This window comes from Aquila chrysaetos, chromosome 1, assembly GCF_900496995.4.
Source record: "Aquila chrysaetos chrysaetos chromosome 1, bAquChr1.4, whole genome shotgun sequence".
Classification (NCBI taxonomy): Eukaryota; Metazoa; Chordata; class Aves; order Accipitriformes; family Accipitridae; genus Aquila; species Aquila chrysaetos.
Window position 1 is genome coordinate 16,676,216 of NC_044004.1, and position 24,082 is coordinate 16,700,297.

General features: G+C 39.6%; 1 protein-coding gene across 4 annotated transcripts in view; it reads left to right on the top strand.

Moving 5' to 3' along the window:
• C1QTNF7 (C1q and TNF related 7) overlaps positions 1–15,384 on the top strand; it is a 51,640-nt gene extending 36,256 nt beyond the window's left edge. For 3 of the 4 annotated variants that reach the window (XM_030027369.2, XM_030027347.2, XM_030027379.2), the window contains exons 2-4: positions 12,301–12,498; positions 13,409–13,654; positions 14,386–15,384. In XM_030027369.2, coding sequence (XP_029883229.1) covers positions 13,417–13,654; positions 14,386–15,017 — 870 coding nt within the window. In that variant the 5' untranslated portion in view covers positions 12,301–12,498; positions 13,409–13,416 and the 3' untranslated portion in view covers positions 15,018–15,384. Of the gene's footprint in view, positions 1–12,300; positions 12,499–13,405; positions 13,655–14,385 lie in introns of all 4 variants that reach the window. The other variant, XM_030027359.2, reaches the window with a different exon arrangement.
• The last annotated feature ends 8,698 nt before the right edge of the window (positions 15,385–24,082 follow it).

Genomic DNA, 24,082 nt, shown 5'->3' on the forward strand with positions numbered 1-24,082 from the left:
CTGCAGAGCACTGGCAGCAGGAAGATAACCTCCCGGCACGCACCGCTGCGCGCTTCCCACATCCTTGGGAAGAGCACAAGAGCCTGCCTGTCCTGTAGGACACTGCTGGAGAGCGAGGGTACAGGGCTAGAAGGGCTTTGGATCATATTTACCCGAGTCATTCACATGTAACATTAATCCCAAAACTGAGACATAATGAAATGACTGTTACAGATGACGTCATAATTTCCCCAAGAGAACAAACTGGGACACCAATTAATTTTACAGAGAAGGAAGAGCAGTGGCTTATGAACTTCTGCAGAGACCTAGTTTCATGCATTAACAAAATAAGCCGAATAGACAAAAACTGTAAGAGAAAAGCTATGCCAATAAAATGGTCTCCAAATGAAGTGTTTCAATATTCTCCCCCATGAGCTGATAAATTTATAAAACTTATTTTTTTAACTTTACAGTGCATGTACACAGATATAGATATATATATATACACATATATACATTCAAAATTCCTCAAAGACAGAGGAAAAACAGAAGCCTCATAAGAAATCACAGCATCTCACAGAAAGAAAAGGAGAATTCTAAGCAAGAAAGACGTGATGTTTGAGCATAGGAGAGTTTTCAATTGCAATTATCCTGTTCAAGACATAATGTATATTTTAAGCAATAAACAAAATCACGAATATCAAAATGGAACTTTCTGCAGTGCCCAATGAAGATACCTATCACAAAGATAAAAACAAGAAAACAGCTTATTACATGCCAGCTTACTGTTTATCAGCTAGAAACAAATCTAAGTACATCGTTAATTCAGGCCATCAGAGAATAGATCTGTATTAAAGAAAATTAACTCCATCGGTCAAAGTCAAATAGAAAAAAACTCTTTAATAATATCTTTGACATAAAATGCATCCACCGCACTCCAGGGCCTTGAAGAAAAGCTAAGGGAGAACAAGACCCCTTTGGCTGGTAAAGGTACAGATGTGTATCTGTATGCACGCACACACATGCACACATCCACACACTTGTCTGTGATAAAATTATGCCCTGGCTGAGGGAAAAGCAACTGCCTGAACTGATCTGAGAGGCTTTAAATTATAAGAAATTTTTTCAGTTTTATATCTTGATTCCATGCCATAAAACTTAGATAGTTTTATCGCTGAAAGGAAAGGTCATTTTAACCAAGGCAAGAGAAAGCTTCTCTATGTTTTATGTATTTTCAACTTTATTTGCAAGTCAATACATTCTGAACCTCTGTAGGTTTCCATTAAAGTGGAAATTGCAAAACCCTTTACCCTGATGGAAGCTTGAAGTTAACCTGCTCTAAGCCTTGCATGACTACTCTTTTTTTATATATTTTATTTGTAGTAACAATTATGTGAGGAAATTTTATGGGGACAGATCATTAGAAGTGATTTAGGCATTCTGTTTGTCTCAGACCAGCCCAAATTTCTTAAGAAATAAATTTAAATCAAGGTTACTCTTTGAAATGCAAAAAGGCTCATGGCAGACAGTTGCCATGGAGTTGCAGCTGTAAAATAACACCGAGTTTATTGTCATCATTGTAAATTATATCAGTAGATACTTGAATGAGAAGCCTGAGCAAAACTCCAGATACTACAATAAGGCAAAGTCATATTCACCGATTATGGAATTGCAAAGAAGGTTATCTATAATCACTTTTCTTTTTAAGAAATGCGCAATCTTTGGCATAACCTACCACATACCACTACCGTGGGCTGTGTTTGCACTGCAGGTGCACCCCAAGACCGTGTCATCTGTGGAAAAGACTCTCTGCTACCTGTGTGTCCTGTTTATTCCTTCCCCAAAGAAACCCCTCTGGTGCCGTGTCTGGGCAATCCAGCTGCTACCCCCAGGGCACAACATGCCACACAGTTTAGGGTCCATCCAAATGTATGTTTACTGGCTATGTGGACTAACCTTAGCATGCTGCATTTGGGTAAGACGTCTCCGTCTATGCTATTTGCTACACAGTGGCATCTTAATCAACATGGAGAAGACTAGCTGGATTGGGGACCTCCTAGGGTGACTCTAACAGCCCGTGGCTCAAGGTTAGGTGGGACTTGTTGGCAGGCTGAGATCAGGGCAAATTCAAGTGAAAATGAAATTAAATTGGTTGCTAAACACTCTGTGAACTTCAGAGCATCCAGGAATGCGCACTTATGACCCTGAAGCACCACACACATGCAGAACAAAGTCAAGGTAAAGCCCGCTCCTTACTAGCCAAAGGTCAGACTTCCCTACTGAAGAGTGGCAAGTTGACTGACAGCTGCAGCTTCTTCGTGCTATTCCCTGGAGGAACCCAAGGAAACAAACACTTCCCAGATAGGACAGATTTCAAAAAACAGGCAAATTATTGTTGCAAGTACTTAAGTGAGAAAACACCTTCAAGGCCAAACATGAATACAAGGCGCGTAGTTTCAAAGAGCTATGCCCAACTACGTGAGACCCAAATTTTGTTCTTAATGATAAGCAGGAGTATGGCTGATGCTCTGTTACAAAGTCAGAAATGACCAGTTATCAGACACTAGACATCATCTGCACTGTACTGAAAAACTGGAGGTATTATGCTGACTTCATCCATTTTAATCTCCCATAAGAGAAATGATTTGAAATATGAAACACAATTCACAATTACTTAAGAAAAGCAAAATCTGAAAAGTGCTTTTGAAATAACCTGCTTTTACATCAGCAGAGCAATATTATTCTTGATATTATTGATGTTGTTGTTTTACTGATGAAGAAATAGAAGCATGTATGATTAAATAATTGCCATGGAAAGGACATTTCTGATTGAGGAACAGAAATAAGATCTCCTGAAAGAAAACTCTGTGCTCTGTTTTCTTTCTTCCTCTCTGTGAATCTGATGAAACACCATTAACAAGAGAGATTTGCATTTGATTTCAGTATGCCCAGAATCAGGCTGACAAATGATTATGTGTATCAAATTGAAGTTGTCATATCACAGGAAAAACCGTCATTCTTCTAAGTGAATTTGTCAGACAAATTTGTGTCAGACAAATTTGTGTCAAACAAAAGAAGACAAAGCTCTTCTCAATATCTTATGCTTTTTAAAGACTTGTTAGGATATATTGCAAGTAGGATATATAGTAGGCTATAGTAGTTAGCAAAATAGATTGATAGACTCTCCAGAGCTCTGTACAACAGCATGAGGTTTTAAATTTCAAGGCTTGTACAAATTAGAAAACAAATAAATAATACTTTTTTTTCTTCATAAGCTTTCTTCTTGGAGATTTAAAGCTGCCTGCCTGAAATGTCCAAGTCAGAAATACAGAGGAAAAAAGATTAGTGTCAGTGTTACTTCAATAACAAGAAGTTCTTATAACAGATTTCAGATTTTTCAATGTGTTGTAAGAACAATCCAAACATTTCTTCAAATAAGCAAGCTTGACACTTGTATCTTGACAACAGATAGCAGTTTATGTATTAAAAAAACCCAAACAACTCAGACTGAGACCCTGCAAATCCAGTCCACCATAGAAATGGTCCTCATCAGGAAACTGATGAAAGCAAGAACAAATCCTGAAGGACACGAGTTGGCTATGTGGCTCAGCAAATGCTGCAGTGGGGAGTGGGGTAAGAATCCATATGGAATTAAACAGACCTTTGAATGCCTTGTGCTGAAAATTGTTACTTCCATATGCATAGAGTAGACGCATGCTGCCAGATTGGGATCACAACGCTTTTTTCCGCTTTGAAGAAGTACGAACTGTCAGAGCCATGAGGGCACTGACATCCCTGACTGTCCCTGCCAGCCTCTCCTGGGTGTCCCACCAGCCTGCCCATGGTCCAGGACTCCATTTCAGCCCAGCTGACCCCCACCCACAAGCTGACGTCCTGCTCTGGCCTCGGATGCTGGGGGTGCCCCCCGCTGCCTCCAGGCTACCCTGGTCCCTGCTGGGATGATGGGATGGACTCTGGCTGGCGAGACCCTGCCCTGCAACCCTGTGGGGAACTCCATCACTCCCAGCCCCAGGCAGCAGCCAGCCCTTGCCTGACACAAATACCTCCACAAGATGTGAAGTTGTAGAACTTCAGGCCCATCAACTAGAAACGCAGGTCCTGTGTGAGTGCTTGCTGGGGACCAACGGGGTTGCCAGAGGGTGAGCTTGGGTGCAGCTGGTGTTCCTGTGAAGCCTGATGGGAGGCAGGATGCATTGTCCCTTCTGCTCTTCTATGGAAACACAAGTCTTTGTTTAGATAAGAAAATACCATACCATACAGAATTTAAATGGAATTTTATTTTAAAGTTCCAAACTGTTTAGAGCTGTCTTTCTAATGTGCATGTCCTTCAGTCTCACAAAGAGGTCAACCTCACTGAAAGTCAAGTTGTTATTTAAAGGTTTGATTTAATCAGGAAGAAGCATACTTAAAAAACGTGCTATTACCCAAAAGCAAACATTACATAAATTTCATTCTATTTTTATATCTTCCTGGCTCCAATCTCCTGAATCTGACATTAACCATAACAATCACACATGTGACTAAACCAGGCCAAATTCTCCTTTTTCTATTCCAGTACAAATATAGAAGTAATAACTGTTGAAGTAATAGCTTTGAGGTAGACTCACTCCACAAGAGCAGGATTTTTCTCAGAACAGCCACAGTCAGGAAAGTATGCCGATTTTGAGGCCAGATTTTTATCTCCTGTACTGACAATTTAGAGCACCAGTGTGGAGGAGACCACCGAGGTTGACATGAGAGCCTGGCAGGCAGTCCCAGAGGCTGGGGACATATGTTAATGTGGGTGGCATTTTGAAAAGCACATGAAGCTTCGAAGTTCTCATGCCATTTTCAAAATGCATTAGGCTTTCAGAAGTTCAAGCCCTAATGATTCACAGTAAGGCTTACACTTTTTAAATGCATTTATCATTTGTGCCGATGAGACACAGCCTCCTAAGACTTGCACCTCTGTGAGATTCAGCTTCACAGCTACAACGTCTCCCTTAAGTTTGACTCTTCGGTTTCACGTTGAGGCTCTCTCTTTGGTGCTCCTGAACATGCCAACAGTGTACCAAGGGCCAGAAGATGGAGATCATGTGGCTAACTCTGGGCAGTGGATAGTGCAGTACCCTGTGGACGTAGTCCTGCAAGAAAGGTTGCAGTATTTGCATGGCTACACGTTGCTTGGGCATTGAGCCATGTCAGGTGTGCACAGCCTGGGCCTCACATCGCTGTCCTGAGTATCTGTGTTGCACAGCGCTGCTCCTGCAGATGTACCTGAAGAGACCCCCTTCAGAAACTCTAGGCTAAGGCAGCCTCTCGTGCTCCGGTTGGTATGTCACAGGTTTTATGGTTCATTCATTTGGACTTAGGTACCCAATTCCCCCCAGGATGTATTTTCTATGTGTGAAAGTCATATGTAAAAGTTGGAACTTAAAGGAACTTCTGTAAATTCAGCCCAAAGGTCTTAGCACCACAGAGTTATTTCTTACCCAGGAATATTTAATTCCAGAATGCCGATTTTCTAAGTCAATTTTCAAATGCACAATTGTGCAGTTATCTTTTGAAGGTTCTCAAGCAGGAACCTGGGAGCTGTGGTGAGTTTTTTTCAGTACTGGTATTATCTGAGCTCTGTTGTGCAGTTCTGCCATTGCTGGAAGCATAGCTTGGCTAGCATGGAGCACTTCAGAAATTCCTGCTTTCATGCTGCAACATATAAACTCTCAGTAATAAAATTCAGAGTGGTTTAAGATTATTAAATTCATACTATAGGGCTTTTACAATGTCTTCCATCTTCTAGGTGTCACATAAACAAAAACTAATTAGTCCTCCACAATCTTGTCAGACACACATACTTATCCAAATTTTGAAGTTAGAAAATTTATACTTTATCCTACCGTTGCACTCCCCAGTATGATAAGGACTGTTTACAATATCGCCCGGATTGAAGGGACTACAGTGTTTAGCAAGCCATTTCTAGCTGGGGATTTGCCCATGTAGGCAAAATTTCCAGCTCCCCTCTTGGAAAAGCTAATGGCATGCTGTGTTGCAACAGCAGTGCAGAGAGATCCTTTGTACACTTAAAAGTATTGCTAACTTAACGATGACTGTTTGCAGTGTGAAAAAATTTACTTGTGTCAAGCCTGGACAGATGTCCATGTACAGCAGAACAAGGACAAGAGGTTGCCACTCAGCTGAACACGGCTGCTCCCTGCCCCAGGTCACAGCCTCCACTGCTCCTCTGGCAGAGAAGTTTATGGGAGCCTTCCCCAACTTGCTTCAGGGGAAATCAACCAGCTTAGTCCTGCCCAAGCATTTAAATTGCTCCTTTGGTCTTTGCCTAGTTTCATGTAGAATGTAGTCCCTGGCTGGAGGCCCTTTTCCGCAGGGTTCCCAGAAAGGCACAGTGCCTGGGTGATATCATTTGATGAATTTCCAGAAGAAAACAATGTGCTGGGGGAGGAGTGTCCCTTTCAGGGTCTAGAAGCTTTCTTCCCTGCACGATTATCTTTTTAAATAGTGAACACTGTTCTTTGGTACAATATGCTGTCACCAATGGAGCAACTGGGTGAAGGAGGATCCATCTTCAGAGGTGTCTGTGATCTCATAAATAACATTTACCTTGAGGGGATGAGAATTAAGCCATGCCCAGGGACTAGAACATATTCAGCCAGAAATCCAGCAAAGTTCTCAAAGTTGTTCTTGCTATGTGTGTCCTGAGCTCGCTTTGCTGGCTGGTCCCCATCACTCACCCCTGTGCAGAGTGATTGCTCTCATGATGGGAGCTCTTCATGGACTTTTGCTCACAAAGCCCAGGTGTGAACACAAGTAAGCACAAGGCACGAGGCAGTGGAAGTCTATCCCCTATGACTCATGGTGATAATCTATGACTTTTGCTCTTGTTTGTCCTCATGTGCCTTGCAGTCTGACATTTTCTTTTTGTGCCCTCTGTTTTTCCTCTTTCCATGCCATCCAGAATGGTTTTCCTAGTCTGTTCTCCATTTGTCTTCTATCATTGCAAGACTGGTAAAGCAGAATGATGTAAGATAGGAGATGGAAATTCTCCCAGCAAGGGCTGGGAAGGAACCAAGAAGAGGAAGCCTGCCTGAACTGAAAGACACTCCATGGCAGATGGGCACACTGCTCCAGGCATCTATCCACATCTTTAGATGCCTACATACTTCCACATGCTTGACTCCAGTTCAGATTCATAACTAACCCTGCAAATTACAGGTCATCCCTGAAGACAGCTTGTGATTTATGGTTCCTGTCTCTTTTGTTGTTTGGGGTTTTTTTTATTTTAAGAAAATAGAGAAAACCTTTCAAAGAAGCCTGTCCCTGAAGTGTAGGGACCCTTGTATCCTGAGTCTTCCAGTGTTAATTCCTGGCCATTTTTCACTACACTGCAAGCAAACGTATTATTGTCTCCATGTTAATTGCCAACTGTAAGCAACTGGCCTAGCTTCTCGGCTCTCTGTCAAGACAAATTCTGTCAGGTTTCATTTATTTGTGTGTTCTGGTATGGCTGGCAGTGAAGCTGCTTTGCCTGCCAGCCCTCATGTTAAAATTCCCCCCAGCTGAGTCAGGCTATCTCACTGATACACGCCTTTACCAGCTTCTAGGGCATTTTTAGTAAAAACAGCCTTCCAAGTAACGGGAATGGCTGGAACCAGAGAGACTGTCTTTCAAGTCAGACACTGAGAAATAAAATGACTCCCACTCCTTTGATATTTTGAAAATCAAACACACTGAACTTCTGGTCTTGATTATAAGCACTCTATTTTTTGTGAAGGCTTGAGATGTGGTTTAAGATTCTGACTCCATTCAATGTAGTTATAAAGGAGACTGATCAAACGTGACTGAGTACAAACTTAAGTGAGTGAGACCATTAAATGTCAGCATTGCTAATAAGGCCTTTAAGGATTGTTTTCTCGGAAATATTTAGCTAATGTTCCTTCTCACTGGCTGATTGATCCCTTTGGGCACCATCAGCCATTCTGAGACTGGGAATTAAAAGTTCAGACTGCTCAAGAAGTGTCAGGTCACTCTCCCCTTCTTACACAAGGGAAGTAATGACAATGTAAAGCCATGTCAAGATTGCTGGATTGTGTAGCTAACCCAAGGAGTGTGGTGGTGGCCAGCTGTGGTCTTGATTCCTTAGAGTAAGGCACGGTCTTAAAGGCAGAGCTCTGGAAGACCAGCATAGTCCCCCTAACACAAAACAAGCAGGGAGATGCATAAACCTGTGCCCAACTGAAGGTGAATGCTCAATGTAAAATACCTGGAAAAAAATCCATAATTAAAACTTATATTTTAAATAGCATAAAAATCACACAGTGCAAAGAAACTGCAGAGCATGGCATGCTAAACTACAAGCCACTGTTTCCAAGGCTTTGTAGAAAGGTCGGTGGTGGTGGCAAACTGAATGGTAGGTTGGACCCTTCAGGCATGTGGACACAAATGATTTTTGTGGATCATGTTTTGAGAGGGAAAAGCCAGGCATAGGTAGTGAGATTTCACCTTAATTGTTGAGGGTGTCTCTCTCTGCTTCTCATCCTGACTTATTATGTCCTTCTCCACCTTGTTTCTCCTACCACAGAACTCCTGGATGGGAGAGCTGGGGAAGGTCTGTACATCCCACAGTGGGGATGCAAGGTAGCAATGTGAGGTAGTATGGGCCTTTGCTATTGGAGAGCCAGAGGATGTACAGACTATCTTGTTCTGCAGCAAGCCATTGCCCGTGCTGCAGACAGAAAAGGCCCAGGAGCATCGCTACTTCTCATCTACATCTTTTTGCACAAGGAGGTTAAAATGCATCTTCTCCTTCTCAAATAGTTGTGCATATGTATTGGAAGTGAATTCAAAGCTAGCAAGGGAAGACAAAAGTAAGAACACAGCCAGGATAACTTGTGACTAATAATTACTGGTTTTTGACCCAGCTTTTATTTATAACAGATTAATGGGAAATCTTCTAGGATTGTTTCTAAACAATGACAATTAGTAAGTTTTAGAATTAAGACCTGCATAGCTAGACAAGGGAGGAAGATTAGATCATATACCAGGGAGTCTCAAAACTGGGAATTTGCTACAATCCCTTAATTCCTAAGCATAAAAAAAATGTTAATGACATAGTCTGAGTATGAAGTGGGTAAAGAAGTGAGATTTCCTAAAAGCTTGATGTTAAAGCACCTAGCTTCGATGGGAATGTAACATACAGAGTTATCTTCTCAAGTTAGATCATAGAATCATAAAATCATAGAATCATAGAATAGTTTGGGTTGGAAGGGACCTTTAAAGGTGATGTAGACCAACCGCCCCCCTGCAGTAAGCAGGGACACCTTCAACTGGATCAAGTTGCTCAGAGCCCCATCCAACCTGACCTTGAATGTTTCCAGGGATGGGGCATCTACCACCTCTCTGGGCAACCTGTTCCAGTGTTTCACCATCCTCATTGTAAAAAATTTCTTTCTTATATCTAGTCTGAATCTACCCTCGTTTCGTTTAAAACCATTACCCCTTGCCCTACTAAAAAGTCTGTCCCCATCTTTCTTATAAGCCCCCTTTAAGTACTGGAAGGCTGCAATAAGGTCTCCCTGGAGCCTTCTCTCTCAAGCTGAACAACCCCAACTGTCTCAGCCTGTCCTCTGATGATTTTTGTAGCCCTCCTCTGGACCCGCTCCAACAGGTCCATGTCTTTCCTGTGCTGAGGACCCCAGAGCTGGATGCAGTACTCCAGGTGGGGTCTCACCAGAGCAGAGTAGAGGGGCAGAATCACCTCCCTCAACCTGCTGGCCACACTTCTTTTGACTATTTAGATCTGTCACCTTAACAGACTGCAACAAGGTATTAGGTCCAGAATAGCTTTTTAAATATTTTTCCAATATTGAATGAATCAGATGATCTTTTGGGTTTATGCACAAGGGCAGTGATTATGCTGCTTGTGCAATTTGAACAGTGATGGAACAAATGAATCTACCACCCCCACCTTGAAAAGCTGTTCCAGAAATCAGTGCACATTAGAACTGATCAGCATGTCCATCACCTTCCAGTCAATGCCTTGGCGTGCACTCTTGCTCTACCTAGTGGATTTGGAACCTATTGAAATGCCATTTTATAAACTTGGAATAACATTATTCTAATCCTGTGTTCATACCATTCTCATTATTATTTTTGGTGATGGTTTTGATGAAGATGATTGTTATTGTTGTGAACAAGAATACCATGTGCTTGTTCTGGCTTTCAATATTTGGAAAAAAGAATGAATTCCTCAAATGTTGTTCTTCCCTGAAGAAAAATTATTTGGCATATATAAATGACACTGTTTCCTACCCCAGTTTATGGACAAAAGTTTGTATCTTTGAGAAGGACAATCAGAAGCCAGGACCAAAGTGTAATTTATCACTCACTTTCTGCCTACCAGTTAACTCTCTGTGATCAGGTATTTCACTGCAACATAGGTGACTCCTGAGAAAGTGTTCTGGGAGGTGTATTCCACCCTCTCACTTCATAAGCCCAGGTGAACTGAAATCTCTGATTTTGGCCTCCTAATTCAGCCTGAAATTTCAAAAGCATGGCCATATGTTATCATTCACCTTTAACATTACAATTTACATTTTAGAGCACTCACCAGGAAACAGGGTGCATGGGTTCAATGCTGTTCATCCTTCCTTAGTCTGAGGAGATTCACACTTTCCAAGAGACTGCTGCAATAACAAAGAGAAGCACCTTCCACCCTTCCTTTTAAAATTGGACCATTACACAGGAAGAAATGCAAGAGTCTGAAGTCACAGGGCAAGAGAAGTCCTGATTCTGTGCATGGTTTCCCAAAAGTCATTTGTTGGGTACCACTGTTGGAAGCAGCCTTCTCTATTCCCCCCAAGCCTAAATTCAGGACTGTAAACATTATCACCTGAACATCATCACCATTTCCTCCCAATACTACCTCTGTTCCTCTTCCTGCAGTCCCACCATTCTGCTTCGCAGCCCCATCACTCCTTAAGACCCCCAACCCATAGCTGAAAGCTCCACGTATTCCCCTCTATGCCTTCTCCTTCCCAAACTGGTTCTCCAGCCACAATGCCCCAGCCATCTAAGGCACATCCCTATCTCAACAACCCCATTCCCCTCACCTTTCCCAAATGACTTTTTTCCCATGGCCTTAGCAGAAACACATGTCCCAGACTAATTACTTTCCTGTAGGCACATGAGAAGAACAGCAGGGGAGCTCTGGGAGCTGGAGACAGCTTCACGCATCAGTAAGTTACTGGCCAGCCAGTGACAGGAACAGCTGTGTGAAGGCTCTTACTCTGACATGTAAAAGATCCTGGACATAGGCAAAACCAGCAGTTGTTGAGACTGTTTTTGCTTGGCTTACGTGCAACACAGTGTGGGAACACCTAGCCTACTGATTCAGACTTTCATCTGGCAAAGGGCAGGTTTTGTTCCAGTCCTTGATCCTTAGGTCGTGTCTGCTTCTTATCCATCAGCTTTGTGTAAAATGCATATGTATTCTTGGGCATGAACTCCCTGCAAGCAGCTCCCTGCTGGCTAAGCGCTTAAAGTTGTTCTTCTCAGCAGAAAGCTTTGTTGTCCCTGCTTTAAGTCCTATGAAAATCCGCAAGCTTTATTTGGGTACACTCGGTAGTACATCAGAGCAAACGTCGCTGTGAAGTTTGTGCTTGTAGCTAACTATTGCACTGGAGTTATCATTTGCTGCTCTGCTGTAATGCTAAGCATTCATCTGTTAATCTGCTCTTGGAGGCTGTTGTGCCTGACTGTACTGTAAGGCTTTATCAAATGACAGCAAAATTAATAGTTCGGTTTCTGCCAATTTGATTCAAGATGCTTAATATGAAAAGCAGAATATACATCACTGAAGAGAATTTTGGAGCATTATTTATTTTTCTCCAACTACAATATTTTCATGCTTTTTTCTGCACTGCCATTGATACCAAGACAGTTTCTAATTTTCTGTTCTGTAAAACAGAAAAGATTCTTCATAAAGACTGTGTATGTATATGTTTATGTGTATATGCTGGCCTTCTTCCCTGCTGAATAGATTTGACGATGCTGTACACCAGCTGATATATCATGAACTGCAAATAAATGTAACGGTTTGGGTTTTTAAATCAACCAGTCAATGCCAATCAGTATCACAGAGAAGGGAATGGGAACAACTATTTCTAGATTAATTCACTTTGCAACTTCTTTAACTCTGACTTTGAGAATGAATCTGAGTTTCACTGTCAAAAAAGGTAGATGGTATTTTACAAAATTATTTTTCTGAATCCTCCACTCCATTTCTTCTTTTTCTCCCCATAGAAACCAGTGGACTCTGATTTCCTTGAATGGTCTAAATTAGCTCTGAAGGAATGGACAACTCCAACAAAAAAAACCCACAAATCTTCTGAGAAGCCAGCGAGGGAACTAGAAAAAACAGCTTGACTTGCAAAATCTCACCTGACCCATGACTGACTCCCTGCGAATGCAACAGTAATTTAAGGCGCTTTTGTACAGCAGGTACTGCAACTCCTCCACATGTTACTGTTTGTACAGTGGTTTTTCTTTAGTATCCCAGTATGTAGTGGAACAGAGAAATCCAATTGGCATCCAATTGTTTATGAAAACACCCAAATATTATATATAAAGCTTTAAACAATTTTCTTGCAAGATACTGCAACACAGTTCATTTCATATGACAGTCCAAGCCAAGCTTAAAAAAACCCAACCTGTTAGCAGCCCATTCACACTCCATCCATTCCCCGCAGGGCAGCTGCTTGATTTGACCTGACCGATTAGGGTGGTCACACATATTTATGCTATGGTCATCAGGGTTTCTAGCCAGGCACTGAAGCTTCAGCTCTCTTACTGGTATCCATTCTGCAGGCTCAGCAAGTTTCTGCTGTGGTTATTCAGGTTGGAGATTCATTCACAACCATAAGAGCAAATTTCAAAATGAAATGAAGGTGTGAGCTTTGTCCTCACTAGAAAAGACTGCTCCTGCAGGCACATCCTCCTAGCACAGATATAAGTCTCTCCAGCAAGAGGGCTTTTCTCTGTAAAGTTTATAGAGGTCTTAAAGGCAAAATAAATTATGCAAGCAAAGGGCTTTGCATTGAAAAATCCAGATTCTTTTTTTGACGTGTCAAAACTTGGTCCAAAAAAGCTGGTATTTGCCAGTTATACTATATCAATCTACAGGCTACTTGAAAGACATACAGTAACATATATGGTGACCAGAAGAAGGTCCAAGCTGACAGACTTTCCTCCTTGCCTCCTACATGGATTCTGCTAATGTAGAAATCCCAGGTTGTTCTCTGCACGCATACCTGTGTGTAATGCACACTTATTAGCATATTCAGAGCCATCTGCATGTGACTAGAGTGCCATAATATGCATAAATAGTCTTATTCGTATGTATTTTTCCCAGATCCAAGGATGTTTGTGTTGCTTTACATTACAAGTTTTGCCATCTACACAAGCGAACAACCTCTTCAAAGCCAGTTCAAAGGAGAAAATTACTACACCAGATACATCTGTAGCATCCCTGGTTTGCCAGGCCCTGCGGGTCCCCCCGGAGCCAGTGGATCCCCGGGGCCACATGGACGCATTGGTCTTCCAGGAAGAGATGGTAGAGATGGCAGGAAGGGAGAAAAAGGTGAAAAAGGGAGTGCAGGTATTGAATACTTGTGTAACCTAACACACTAGTGCAACAAAGTATAACCTTTCATTGCCACTGTTATACATATATATATATATGTATGATAAATGTGTGTATGTGCCTGTGTGGGTTTAAGTGTGATGCATGTATATATAGTGAGAGAAAGAAAATATGCAGATATATTTTAGCTATGTCTTAATATGCGTATACTGAAATCTGTGTAAATAAATGTAAATGCATAGCCTTCCTGCGCATAGATGCTAAGAAATAGTTCATGAAAAATGAAGCATGTGTGGTGTCAAATAAATAGTCTCATTTGTGCCATTAGCCAGAAATAAGAGATTAGCAGGTATTTAGGTACACACTAAAAATGCTCAAATAGTAGGAGATATTTGGTGCACAAGTATCATTATATGGGTAGCCATGCTGTGGTCCTTTCCATCAGCAGTGCCCATAGTTCAGTCAGCAATGGACTGACTCCATATAAAATTCTTCAATGTGTAATCAAGACGTATGAAGAAAAGGAGGAATATAGAAACAAAGGACCTCTGGGCTGTGGACCCTGGTCCTCTGTTCCAACCTGCCATTCCTTTTGCAAGCTTACTAGAAGATTTTGAAAGTATTTTTGGAGTATTTTGAAATTCTGACTGTGTTTTTCTTGTTTGTTCAGGCACACACAATAGCCCACACAATCATTTACTGAGATGATATGTGCAACGATTAACTAACTTAAAATGTTTTTGAAGGTTTAAGAGGAAAGACTGGGCCATTAGGACCAGCTGGAGAGAAAGGAGACCAAGGTCAGTCTGGTAAAAAAGGACCTGGAGGATTGACTGGTGCCAAAGGTGAAGTAGGTCCAGCTGGACCACCTGGACCTAAGGGAGATAAAGGAGACCGAGGAGAGCCAGGTGCACCAGGGGTCTGTAAGTGTGGAAAGATAGTGCTGAAATCTGCCTTTTCTGTTGGCATCACCACCAGCTACCCGGAGGAAAGATTACCAATTGTATTCAATAAAGTCCTCTTCAATGAGGGGGAGCATTACAACCCTTCCACAGGGAAGTTTATTTGTGCCATCCCAGGGATTTATTATTTTTCTTATGATATCACCTTAGCAAACAAGCATCTTGCAATTGGGCTGGTTCACAATGGGAAGTACCGGATAAAGACATTTGATGCGAACACAGGCAACCACGATGTAGCTTCTGGATCCACAGTGATCTACCTTCAGCCAGAAGACGAAGTATGGCTTGAGATCTTCTACACTGACCAAAATGGTCTCTTTTCTGATCCAACGTGGGCAGACAGTTTGTTTTCTGGATTTCTCTTATACGTTGATACAGATTACCTTGACGCTTTATCAGATGAAGATGAGCTCTGAAGCAGATGATGGCAAATAACATTCAAACTGGACACCCCAGCACAGGATTTTATCTAGCTGTGTAGGGGACACAAAGTTGAAAAAAAATAATCTGGGCGTATATTTTTGCTTTGATAGAAACCAAACCTGAGCTCATACAAATCCTTCTAGAATCTAAGCTGGATTTTTTACTGAACAGCAGGGATATCAAAAGGAACTGTAATTAAAAAAAGACTGCATCACTCCAGGACTGACTCCTCCTGAAAGTTATGTTTATAATACTATTTAAACAAATTTAAGATACTGTACATTGGATTTTATATAAAATATATTAAGTTGCAATGTAGAACGGATATTTTGTATATGACATTAAAGTAAAATTGAACAACTGATGGCAATATCATCTTTGGTCATTTTAAGAGAGGAAATGCATTAAAAAAAGAGAAAACGTTGATTTTAAAAAAGCAAAGGAATAAAATAGGAATGTCTGGTGCAGCTGAACAGGTCACCAGGACAGTCCCATCTGATATTTACACCAACAAATGATATTCATAATTAACTAACCTGAAGATTTGTACTAGCTGAGGACTGCCCACTGACAGCCATAAAAGAACAGAACAAAGTATTAAACATATAAAATAATTAAAAACTGGAGATCTGAAAACTTGGAGATACACAATCAGTATTCAGTATGGGTATTTTCAGTGTAATTCCAAGTGGGTTTGCTGTTCTTTCAATGCTATTCAGTATCTTTATGAGAAATGCCAAAGAAAATAGAAACTTTTTGCTGCAGAAAATTATGGATGCCGAAAAACTGATAGAACAGTAACCAATAATGAGAATAAATTATATGGAACAAACTGAGTCACATCATTAAAGCAGACTTACTTATATTCCGATATGGCAAATGCAATGAAACAAATGTAAGTTACACACAAGATGAAAAACTGCATTCAGGAAATCAGTGAACTTGTAAAAGGTACATGGGACCTCCTGGATAATCAGCTAAATACGAGTCATCAGAGTAGGCTGTTGCTACAGCCCTTTGGGTGTATGATAAATGGAATTACAAGCAGAAGTAAAGAGTAGTTACTTAGGAAGCTGCTAATTCTGTCAATGTTTCAAAAACTTACTTGAAAAAAAAAGGGTTGCAATTCCACCCATGTGGATTACATAAGAGATGTAACAAGGTCAATTTATTTTTCTTGTCAATGAGGTTAAGAGGTGATTTGATCACAGTCTGCAAGTGCCCATCTGGAGATAAAACTTCTGGTAGTACCTGGCACTTCCTTCTACCAGATAGGAGCACAGCAAGATCCACCAGTGAGAAACTGTACCAGTTCCCACTGGAAATGAGGAACTCATTTTACCAGTGGCGGTTATCAATCATTGTAAAAATAAGTAGGAACATCATGAGTTCTCCAGCATTCAACACCTTTAAGTCAAGACTGGCAATCTTTAATTGGGTGCTCTCACTTTCCAAGAATTTACGTTCTTATTTTATTCATCCCAGATTTACAGAAACCTGTAATCTGTTATTTCTAACAGTTATTCAGATAGTTTCAAATGCTAGTGGTCTGTGTTGCACAACTCCTGATCCCACTTTATTTATGACCAAGGTGGAGGGAAATTTCTGGGTTTTTTCTGTGTACTCGACTTAATTAAGAAAATTACAACCAAATAAAATTACACAAAAATACCACTGAGATTGCAAAATGAGCACTACAATTATGTATGGAACATTAGTCTATGCACTCTGTATCTGTGCCTTCATTTTCCCATGCATTAACATGCATGTCTTTGAGTATGTGATTGCTGATTTATGCAGTGAACAGGTGCAAAGTCCTGTTCACAAATCAAACTGGCAATGCCTGTACAACCCTTATTTTATTTGACAGTGAGAGATGTGTGGTAGAAGACAAAAGTGTACTATTTTTCTAACTAGATATCTAATTTTTTAGTGTTATACAAGAGCTGCTTCATGTGAAAAATATGGAAGAGAACACTTACAGACTCAGTTTATCACTGTGCTATACAATCATTTATACATCTGCAAATTAAGCACAATATGAGTGCAAAACGTAGCCCTATCATCATTTACAACAATGATTGATGCCAATACTTCACAGCCATCAATGCCTATACAAGGCACAAAGACTATCATTGGCAGTGCTCGGTGCTGTCTGCAATGAAATTCCACAGGACAGAACAGACAATCATATCAGGCCCATCATCTCCAAGAAGCATAATTCAACAGATGCAGGATTGGACCTATAATATGTATTATGCAGCAAAAGCAACTAATAGAAGTATTTAATTACATGTTTATTTAAAAAAATATGGAAATAGGTTTATGACATTTGAATCAATAGAAAGTTTACGTTAGAAGTCAATTTTTATTAGAATTAGAAAATCCCCTATAAAGTCAAACTTAAGAAAAGAGTATGACCTATTTTCTTCAGAATCTACAGAAACATGTTTGGTAGTTATAATAATTCTGGAAATTTTCAGACAAAACTAATTTTTCACAATTGAATAGAGAAAAAATAGGGCTTTATAATGAAATGTTTCTGGTTGCAATCCTAACTAAAAGCAAACTGCTTCCACGTAATAATCTTGTAAAAACAAAATAAATATAAAAGAGATATTTTAACCACACCTATGTTGAAAATGACATCATGGGAAAAAGTAAACCAAGAGTTATTGCTTCCCTTTACTTAATAATTTTAGATTTGTGTTTGTACAATCATTGAAAAGTCATTTTAGCTTCCCTAAGTTTTCCCATTTGGATTCTGTAGTTATTTGAACAGTTTAATATTTTGGCATGAACTGTTAAAAATAAGTTATTCTGTTGAATTATTCCTACAGGTTTTGGCAAAAAGAATCTTTTTACTACATGTATGGACAACATATGCATACGAGTAGCATATGTCCCTGCCCTCATTCAGGATCTCAAGCCATTATCCTGAAGTAAATCATTGCTATTGCTATTATTTTACTTGAAAATAGATCAACTTTGATGACATGATATTTTATTACGGGTATTCCTGCCTAAATTTGAATTTATATGGGAAGTATCCTGGGCTGAAGTCTTCCCATTATTTACACCACTACGTTGGGGAGATCTGGTATGGTTTCAAGATGTTGTAGGATAACAAAGAGCAAAATCTCTTTGGGATTAAATTTGAAATTAATCTAAGATTTCTACACAATATATATGTCATTCTACACATGCCATAGTGTCATATACAATTAGGCATCCAGACCAAGTTAGTCATCTTGACTTTGCCTACAGTCAGCAGACAGAAATTAGTATCACCAGGAGAAACTCCCAGGAGGAAGCATGTCTTTGCTGCAGCACAAACTCTTAGGCTTCTTGATCGAGGCTGCAAGAACTCACACAAACTTCAGACCACCAGGAAACCCTCAAACAATATTAAGAAGATTAGTGTTCCTGAGCTTCATAAGTAATATATATATATATATATTTACTTGGGATATATGTATGTAAATATACGTAAGTGAAAAAAAAGTTATTTGAAACAAAATAGCTCCCCACAACCTTTTATTGTTTCAGGCTTTCTTTATACTTGGTAGAGTGACATCAAGGAAGAAGTCAGTCGCATGTTCCATTGCTGAACACTTTTAACCTAGATAACTAATCAAACATTAAACTCCATCTTCCAATTGATATGAGTATGTTACTTTGACTAAATACCTTCACTTTCTTCACTACTGGTATTCATGTCCATACAGTTTAGGCTGTTATACAATTTTTTCAGGAGCAATAGGTCCTAAAGAATTTTTTACAATGCTCATACAATGTAGAGGAAATAGTTACTAATAGATATCAATACTGAGAACATTATCTACATTCTTCAAATCTTTTAAAATCTACCTAACACCATGTCATGGTTTAACCCCAGGCAGCAACTAAGCACCACGAAGCCGCTCAGTCAGCTCCCCCACCACACCCAGTGGGATGGGGAAGAAAATCGGGAAAAGAAGTAAAACTCGTGGGTTGAGATAAGAACGGTTTAATAGAACAGAAAAGAAGAAACTAATAATGATAATGATAACACTAATAAAATGACAATAGTAATAATAAAAGGATTGGAATATACAAATGATGCACAGTGCAATTGCTCCACCACCCACCGTCAATGCCCTGTTAGTCCCCGAGCGGCGATCCCCCCACCTGCACTCCCCCCAGTTTATATACTGGGCTTGACATCACATGGTGTGGAATACCCCTTTGGCCAGTTTGGGTCAGCTGCTCTGGCTGTTTCCCTTCCCAACTTCTTGTGCCCCTCCAGCCTTCTTGCTGGCTGGGCATGAGAAACTGAAAAATCCTTGACTTAGTATAAACATTACTTAGCAACAACTGAAAACACCAGTTTGTTATCAACATTCTTCTCATACTGAACCCAAAACATAGCACTATACCAACTACTAGGAAGACAATTAACTCTATCCCAGTTGAAACCAGGACTCACTATTTATGTACTTTTGGGATATGCAAAAATATATAAAACTGACAAGCAGCTTATTTCATTCCCTACCAAGTATGTTTCATTAGTTGGTGCAGTTTGTATAATACTTTATTTTTATTTACTTTCCACAGGTCACACACTATGTTCAGTTCATGTTCATTCACTAAGACACTTACTGAATAATTTACTTTTCACTAATTGGTTTAATTTATCCATTGGCAGGTAATTCATACTCAGGATAACTGTACTGATGCTGTACGAAGCAATTTGGTCAGTAGCAACCTCAGTTTTATGTAGAAATGTGGCTTACTTTATATATGTATTTCAGGACGTGATGAATCCCATCCAAGAAATAGTACATGATAGTAAACAGGAGAAAAATAGACTTGAGACAGCAATATACCACAATCTTTCTCAATGAGTGTTACATTGCTTTCAAGAAACAATTTATTCCTTTCAGTATAAACCATTTAGACTTCAGCTCAGAGAGCGTTTAGAGGTTATATTCACTTCCCTGTAAGTCAACACTCCAAACTGAGGTTACATCAGTATTTCTGAATTTCAGAGGCTTGATTCTTCCTCATGTTGGCATGAAGAAACTTGCAAGTACTCACGTGAAATTCTCAGTCTCTGATACTTGGTTTTGACCTAGCTGAATACATCAGATCAATTCATGAAAGTTATTACCTAAAGTAAAAGAAAAATTAATTAGACATATTATACACATATCTTTTAATAGTAAATATATAAAAAGAAAAAGGTGTCTTGGATTATTTGGCATTTGGCTTATATCCCTCAATTCTGAGTATAATTATTTTGGTACAATCCAGCAGCTAGCTGCTGGAAGAGGTGGAAGGAGATTTTTCCTTTATGCAGATTGTTCCTGCAGCAGCAAGTATTAGTATAAAAGTTATCTTACCTGACTTTAATATCTAAAAGCTCAAAGATCATTGCCTAGGCTAAATTAGTTGTTAGCTCTTCCGTCATCAGTGCAAAGAAATAGGTGGTGTAAATCTCTGTTTGGATGACACTGTATTAGACACCTACTTTAAGAAAGGAGGAATCTGGAGGTACCTGTCTCTTCACATTACATGTATCTACATGACTAACTTAGGTTAGCCTTTAACTTTGGGATGGCAAAAGTTAAATAAGATGTCTCCTCTTAAAGAACAATCCACTAACTCGAAAACTTGGTGTAATTTAATTTGGCGATTTATATATCTCACAATTAGAGAGAAGATGTGGATTGATGAGAACATAGAAGTACCCTTATAATGATGGAAGTGACTTCTTGTCAGACCTTTCATAAAGTATTGCTCAAGTTCCTCCTGGGACAACTTCAACTGCAGTAACTTGGCTGTCCTCCAGAAAATTTTACAGTGTATTAAGGTGGGCTAGATAATCCTCTCATGCCTCCAAATTCAACACACTCAAGTAAATATAAAATACTGAATTTTTTAAGGATACTTAATTTTAGGTGTAGAGAACCTGAATGTATTCAGGAGTGTTTCTTCTTATACCAAAAAAAAATCATAAATTTGTTTCTTTTCAACTTTAAAGCACCTGTCAAAATCCTAACCATAATACAAAACGTAACACAATATTTGTAAAACCATCTCTGTGAAAGAACAGCCTTGTTTATGTCATGTTAACAAAGGGACAAAACCTGCTGAGTTCTTGAAAAACATGAACGAAGTATGATTCTCAGCTGGTTCTAAAGTAAGCAATTTTTAGCAAGAAGCAGATGGGATTTCTAGAAACAAGTGAATTGTATGAAAGAAGTGTACCAGCAGTGCCTTTTCTTTCTCTACTTTCAACAAAGTGTTATTCCTAGGTTTGGAAGACAGTGGAAAGGATTTAAAATTTTTCAGTTGAACAACAATCTCTTTAATAGTCTGAAAACTTGCCTCTCACTGATGCTGATGTCCGTTCCACGCACCACTTGTATTCACCCACACTCTGTCACATGTTCTGGTACGCGAACACACATTTCTAAATCACGTGTGACAAATTTCAGGAAATTTTATTTGTGATTTCTGTCATGTTGGAGTAAGGTGCAATCAGTTTAAAATAATCAAGATGAGCAGAGTTTGTTCTTCCTTGTTTGTAACCTCCCTGAAACTGGGATCACTGTAGAGTTGCACATAGTACTTGAAATTCCTATTGTAAGAACACAGCAATATGTACTCGTATTCTGTAGATTTTGTACATGGCTTGTAAGATTTGCAGTTTCACTTCTATTTTAATTTGTTTTACAAGTTTTGGCTTTGATTCTAGGCAGGTCAAAAGAGGCATATATAGCAATCCAAACCTTACATTATCCTGAAAGCCTGAGAATAAACTCTACCGTTCATTGTCCACTATTCATTTTAAAACTGTTTTAATGCCGAACTTGGGGTCTGCGATCCCTTAGCCTGCCCACTCCCGGGGCAACCTGCACCGTGGTCACTACAAGCTGCCACCTACCCTGCCTGTGCTAAAGGCCATCCTTCACTATCATTGACACCACAACGGTTTATGCCTAAGTGTGACAGTGTCACATCTAACAGGGCAGAGCAGCTCACATCATCATATTTGGAGCACTAAATCTGTTGTCCAGTGTAACCAATGACATTGGGCTTGCCTTTGTTTTTATAATGCTGACCAAGATAAATGAGCTGTTCCCCGCCTCAGGAAACATATGTAGTTTGAATTCTGTATGTCTCCTGTGAGTAGAGTCATTGTACTGACATGTGTTTTTAAGCAGCTTTCCATCCTGTGAAGCCAAGGTCCCCCACTGCTCCTTTAGGGTATTATAGTAATGATGTTCCTTATATAACGCTGTTCATATTTGCCCATCATTTAAACTGTTTGTACAACTGTTTCTGAGACTGAAATAAATTGTTGGGACACAGACTTATTAGCAAAACAAGATGTTGAACCTGAGTCCTTGCCAAAACTTTGTGTGAAGGTTCACCCACTGGATCATTTCTGAAGTCCCACATACGGTAAGATTAGCAGATAACGGAGATTGTGTACCGTATATGTTACCCTAAGAAACCTGTCTTTTGATTACATTTCTTTCCCATTCTTGAAAGCTGTTGTCATGTCAGGTGTCTTCTAGCTGTGATAGTTCCTCTTTTAGCAATTAAAAATGCATACTCCCAATCTTTTTTATCTATGACTGTTTACTTCTTCCCATGACCTCCTTCTTACAACAGTATTCAGAAACGGGAAACAATTAAGCCATCTCTTTTCATGTGATTCCAGCTACTAAAACTTTGCAGTAATAGACCTTCAGATGTTATAGGGACTGTTTATATAAAGACAATTATAAATAGGTTTAATAACAACTCCATTTAGTATCAGCAATACTGTTTATTCTGGTTGTACTAAAGATACTAATACACATGTTAATGTAAGAAATTACCTTGTGAACAATCCAGTGCAGCAGAAAAGACCCCTCTCCAGATTTGATAGGAAAACTATAAATTGCTTTGTACCTATACAAATTAGGAATTATATATAAGACAATCCACATTTCTACAAACTGTCTGATAGTGCTGACATTTCTGCCATTCCTAGTATCTACATAAGCTGGTTGTGAGCATTTCATAAGCAGATAACCCATCCCTCCACTGCTTCTCTAACCAGGGCTTAAGGATTGTATTTCCCTTTAAGCAGGCTCTAGAACAACCCTAATGAAGCCTTTATATCTTTCTTTTTTCTGCCATGGAAGTATTAAAGTATATTTATAACTTTATAAAGTTATGAATTGTCTTACTTTGGTTTCAGGATCTGTCTTCCCCAGACTCAGAGCATTTATGGATATATTTTTTAATCCTGGTGTGACAAAAAGCCTGTGTTTGCAAATTACAGCTGCTGAGAGATTATACCTTTTTTAACTCTGCTATGTTTCCCATTATTTTTCCCCAAAATGACATGCTAAGAAGTTTGCTGAGGCTTATGCTGATTTGTAAAGGTCAGCTGTAAAGAATAATGCATCGTTGTCCCCTTAATACGTCTTCGATTAATACTCCCGAGTACTTTTAATGCATTGGAAAACAGAGACAGCACTTGGAAAACAACTAGCTACTAACCGTCCACTTCAAGGATTTACCCCTACATGACTGATGTCAGGGACTTTTTCAGAGTGAAATTAATAAAAAAAAAATATTTACTTGCTGGAATGTTGGCATATAGTCTGAATTAGAGGTTTAACCATCTCCCTTTAGTCAACAGAGTGAGACAGGCTCTGCCGCAATGATTGATACTCAGAAATCACTGCTCTGAATCGTACACGTTCCAAGAATAGTCTGTGCCTCTCCTCTACCTGCAGAAGAAGTACACAGAAATTGTCAGATAATTTAGCAAAGTTAGGTACTTAAAGTTAGGAGGAAATAAGCGAAAACATACTATGGATTATTTTTTTTTTCAAGTCACTGCAGTAACTGAAATGCACTGCTGTTTGCAGGAGCTGCAATCACTTCATCCTCCCCATACTTTATTCATTACTTTCCTTTTAGTGTAAAAGAAATTGTTTACAAAAAAGAAGTCTTCCGGAACTGTTTCAGTGGCTTAAGCAGGAGAATCTGACTCTTGCTCTTTAAAAAG